At 36.5% G+C, this 4,830-nt stretch overlaps 1 protein-coding gene across 3 annotated transcripts in view; it reads left to right on the top strand.

The window, feature by feature from the left end:
• The first annotated feature begins 258 nt into the window (after window positions 1–258).
• EXOC6 (exocyst complex component 6) overlaps window positions 259–4,830 on the top strand; it is a 52,496-nt gene continuing 47,924 nt past the window's right edge. For all 3 annotated transcript variants that reach the window (XM_035897273.1, XM_035897272.1, XM_035897274.1), the window contains exons 1-4: window positions 259–426; window positions 1,719–1,766; window positions 1,890–1,980; window positions 2,915–2,960. In XM_035897273.1, coding sequence (XP_035753166.1) covers window positions 295–426; window positions 1,719–1,766; window positions 1,890–1,980; window positions 2,915–2,960 — 317 coding nt within the window. In that variant the 5' untranslated portion in view covers window positions 259–294. The remainder of the gene's footprint in view (window positions 427–1,718; window positions 1,767–1,889; window positions 1,981–2,914; window positions 2,961–4,830) is intronic.

The following is a 4,830-nucleotide window of genomic DNA, read 5'->3' as shown; positions in this document are numbered from 1 at the left end:
CTCAGGTCAACCGTGATGTAACTGGTTAAGCACCTGGATTAATGCCATAAGGGCTGGGTTCAGTTCTCAGTTCTGTGGCATCTCTTTCTTTTAATGCTGATTTTGGTGGAGTGGATCACAAATGATGCCACCGTAACACCAAGTTTGCGTGCCTTTATTTTCTTTTTAAGAGAGAGATTTCAATAAAGATCCTTGCATACTATTTTTAATTGGGAGAAAAAGTAAACTTTGATTTTCTTATTTGTATTTAACAGGTCTGTATATGATGACCAACCAAATGCACATCAGAGGTTTATGGAAAAACTAGATGCCTGCATACGTAATCATGACAGGGAGATAGAAAAGATGTGCAACTTTCACCATCAGGGCTTTGTGGATGCTATTACAGAACTTCTTAAAGTTAGGGCTGATGCAGAAAAATTAAAGGTAAGGAACAGAGTTTCATGTATCATTGTCTTTGAATTTAAAAGAAGGAACTTGACTCTTATTGAAGAATAAGAATTTAGTCATTATCACATACACTCTGATGTTTACAACAATTTTTAAAAAGTGGTTTATTTAGGATTTGTGATTAGAGCTATGTGGCCTGATCCAGTAATTTACATTTACAGAGCTGAATATTTTATTAGGTCTAATTCTGTGTTGGGTTTTTTTTTTTTTAAATGTGTGTTTTTGGAAAATGTTGCCAGAATTATTTTGCCCTTCTAAAAGGCTTTCTCACAAGGTAAAGAATTAACAAACGGTAAACCCAGTATTTCTTACATCGGTCTTTTTCTAATCACGCATTTATATATCACACCTTAGAAAAATTTAAAATCTTGATTAGAAAAATAAAAATACTGCAATTATGCATGACAAATAAATTTTCTTTACTCTGTAATGAGTAAGAGAGTAGGAGGAGTTAGTAGTTTTCATTAGAAATGAGAACTAAGTTTTACTCCCAAGTCAGAACGCAGAAGAGTGAATTATGAGATCTGTCCCTTTTAGCTCTCTTTACACTTTTGAGAGCAAAATATGCACACCAGACAGAATGAGCATAGTTCATCAGAGGTTATGATTAGAAGAGCATTATATAAAGGATATTCAGATAACAAGAGACCAAATACAGCGTCAATGAGGTCATTGAGCATCTTTGTTCAGAAATTAATGAGATTTTTAATAAACTAGAATGTGCTTCCTTATTATGATGACCTAATGAGTCACTTACTATGTGGGAAAATCTGAGGTCGAGCTTTGCCTGCACCTGCAGCATTAAAATGTTGCTGTGGTTTGGAGATTTCCACGTTTGATGTTAATCAACCACCCGGTGTTTGCATTCAGCAAAGTATGAATGTTTAATTACCATAAAATGCAATCACCATTTCTTACAGACAATGAATGGCCCATAGAGCTCATTGAGGTTATCAAAAAGGGACCAGTGGTCAATTGGGTCAATGATTTGAATTGTTTGACAGACCTACAGAAACAAGGAAAGTTCAAAAATCCCAAGTAAATTTGAGAAGTTTGCCACAGAATCTGTTAGAAAGAACTGTCATAAGTAATTGAAGTTAACAAAAGCCCTTTGCGATCAAAAGTTCAAGTTCAAGCTGTAGAGTTAATTTGAATTTGCATTTCTTTGTTCTAAGTTTCTCATGAAGCATGATCTGATTACAAGGGTGAGCAGTCACATCAGGGCAATATATGCATATTTGTCTAACAAAGGTGAAATTATTTTTAAGGTCCAAGTTACTGATACCAACCGAAGGCTTCAGGATGCTGGGAAAGAGGTGAGAAAATGGTGCTTCCTATATGGGCATTATGAATATTTGTAGCAAATTAAATTTATTTGCATAATTTAATTGTGATTTTATTTTTTTTTCTGTTTTTTTTTGTTTTGTTAAATCTCTAAGGTGATATCCCAAACAGAGGAAATCATCCGATGTAGAGTTCAGCAACGGAATATTACAACAGTTGTGGAAAAACTACAGTTGTGTCTTCCAGGTGAGTGACCTATAGCTAAATATGATGGCAAATTAAATAAAGCAGTAGCCAAAATGGAAGAGAATTTAATTTTCTAAGTTGTTGTCCTGTAACATCTAGTTTAACAAAAAAATTAACAGGTTTTAAAAAGATGTCAACATGCAGGTTCCACGTCTTTTACACTGTTTGACGCAGAGCAGTTATGCCGCTTTTTGAGAAGACAGTGGGATAGATATAAATGTATATATGTGTAATGTATAAATGTGTAAATAACTATGTAGCCACATACAGCTTTAAATGAAGTAATATTTTTTAATAAGATAAACAATGAACTTGTTGCTTAAGAGGGTGGTTTTTACTCTTTGAATGCTAGGGAAAATGCTAATGATTCTATTTCAACATTGTACTTTTAGCTGTGTGTCATTACTGGCTTTTTTTTAATAAAACATAAGGGCTCTAAATGATATTTCAGAAAGGTAATATTTTAGGGTTGCACACAGCTCTATAAGGGTTTTATCCTGTTCTTAATACTGACGCAAAACAGATCTGAGAATTTTTCTTTGTAGTCTTGTTGTTGACTTGTTATGAGTACAGTAGGTGGTACTGTTGCCATTTAATGGAGACAGGTCATAGACTGGTAAGGCAGATAAAGTTATGGTATGTAGTAAGTGAATGAATACGCTTGAGATATATAGTGTCTACTGTTTTGTTTAATTTTAATTCTTTTACATTTAAATGCTGTTAAGAGTTCAGTATCTTTTTCTTTCTTAACTCCATTTTAGAATATTTTCTTTTTGCTAGTTTTATCACATTTATGTTACAATAGGAATTAAATAAGGTAAATTTAGCATATCCTTTTCTGTGTTTTATTTTGTCCTTTATGGTATATATTTTCCTCTTTTGTTAACTAAAACTACAATAAGATCCATAGGTTAATCTGCTTGTTTTTATGCAGTGCTGGAAATGTACATCAAACTAAAAGAACAGATGAGTGTAAAAAGGTGAGTGAACTTATTTCTATGAGTAAAATGTAACATTTGTAACTAAACTGATAGAATAGCAGTACTGAAGTAGATGAGTAAGTATTCTAAGTCCTGTACCTTGGTACGTGTAGTCTTCTTTTCATGATACCTTGTCTGTATTTCAAGAATGCCACTGCAAGTGAACAAATGTGTTATTAAATATAAAGACTTCTAGGAGCTTAGTGATTGCCGTGAAAAATATTTACTTAAATAAGCATGATGTGTGGTGAATTATGATTATAAAATGTGAAGTAAAGTGGTTTTTTTTTTAATACTTAAAAATAGTTTAAGAAGCAAGAATAATAAGATCCTTAGGGAATAAAGATCTTTTGGAGTACATGAATACCTGATTAATCTATCATGATGTATTTAAATAAAATTCATATTCCAAGAAAAAAGGACATTTCACTCCATGTACCTTTCTTCAGACCTATCTGGTATCTCTGTGGTAATCTTTTGTGTACATGACACTATGAGAATGAACTGCAGAAAATGTGTTTTGGTTTGCTTTTTTTTTTTTTTTCCCTCTGTGAGAAATTGACTTGTTAAAAAAACCCCAAACCATAATTAAAAATAAATTTCTAGAATAATGGTTTCTAACTGGTACATGCCCAGTTGCTCCTTCCCCTGTTGTGTCTTCACTTTCCATCTTCTCAGAGAGCCTCTCACTGCTGCTGTAACCCCAGTATTCCAAGTTCTCTCTCCATGGCAACTTGACTGCCTCTGCCCCCCTGTACCTGTCATCCTCTCCCGCTGAGGCTGATGCTGCTGTCTTGTACCTCATGCACACCCACCCAGGAATCCTACTGCTGTTGTTTTCTTCTTCCTGATTTCTACAGCGTCATTGCCACCTTCATTCCTGCCTGCTTTTCATACAACCAGTCACATGGATTGCTCTGTGTCTTCCCTTACTGGATTAATGATCATTGCTGTTGCCTCTTTGTGTGCCTGGCACCACTGCATGGTGCTCCTGATAACAAGTCTGGATGAAGAATTCCTAGAGAGGGTCCAGAGGAGGGCAACAAAGTTGATTAGGGGGCTGGAGCATCTCTCCTATGAGGAAAGGCTGAGGGAGCTGTGCTTATTTAGCCTGACGAAGAGAAGACTGAGAGGGGATCTCATAAATACTTAAAAATATCTTAAGGGTGGATGTCACGAGGACGGAGCCAGACTCTTCTCAGTGGTGCCCAGCAACAGGACAAGGGGCAGTGGGCACAAACTGAAGCATAAGAGGTTTCAGTTGAGCATGAGGAAGAACTTCTTTACCTTGAGGGTGACAGAGCACTGGAACGTGCTGCCCAGGGAGGTTGTGGAGTCTCCTTCTCTGGAGATAATTCAAACCCCACCTGGATGATGTCCTGTGCAACCTGCTCTAGGTAAACCTGCCTTAGCAGGAGGGTTGGACTAGATGATCTCCTGAGGTCCCTTCCAACCCTTGCCATTCTATGATTCTGTGACCTGACTGTTTCCATTAGGAACCAGCTGTGCATAGTCAGGTGTCTACAGGGCTACTGTGTAATCTGGATTTACTTTTGGACTGTTTGTCTGGATTTCTGTTGTCTGGGTAGCCAACACCTCCTGCCGTACTGCTGGACATCTGAAAATCCTCAACAACGGCCACTGCGTATGAGTAAATCAGCTCTACAGACTGTTTGCAGACATGTCCAAAATGCATCAGTTCTACTGTACACATCAGCAAATCTCATGCATCTTTGATAGTGGTATATGTGCTACATGATACCTGTGCACATACGCTGTCTGGGAGGTCTTCCACAGAAACAGAAGAGCTTTAAGAATAATCTAATAGCTATGGTACTATGCTGTCTCATTACAATCAAAACTTGCTAGG

The sequence above is a fragment of the Egretta garzetta genome, unplaced genomic scaffold (assembly GCF_000687185.1).
Source record: "Egretta garzetta isolate BGI_Z169 unplaced genomic scaffold, ASM68718v1 scaffold56, whole genome shotgun sequence".
NCBI classification, from domain to species: Eukaryota; Metazoa; Chordata; class Aves; order Pelecaniformes; family Ardeidae; genus Egretta; species Egretta garzetta.
Note: the sequence above shows the minus strand (reverse complement) of the source record. Positions and strands in the feature narration are given on the sequence as shown.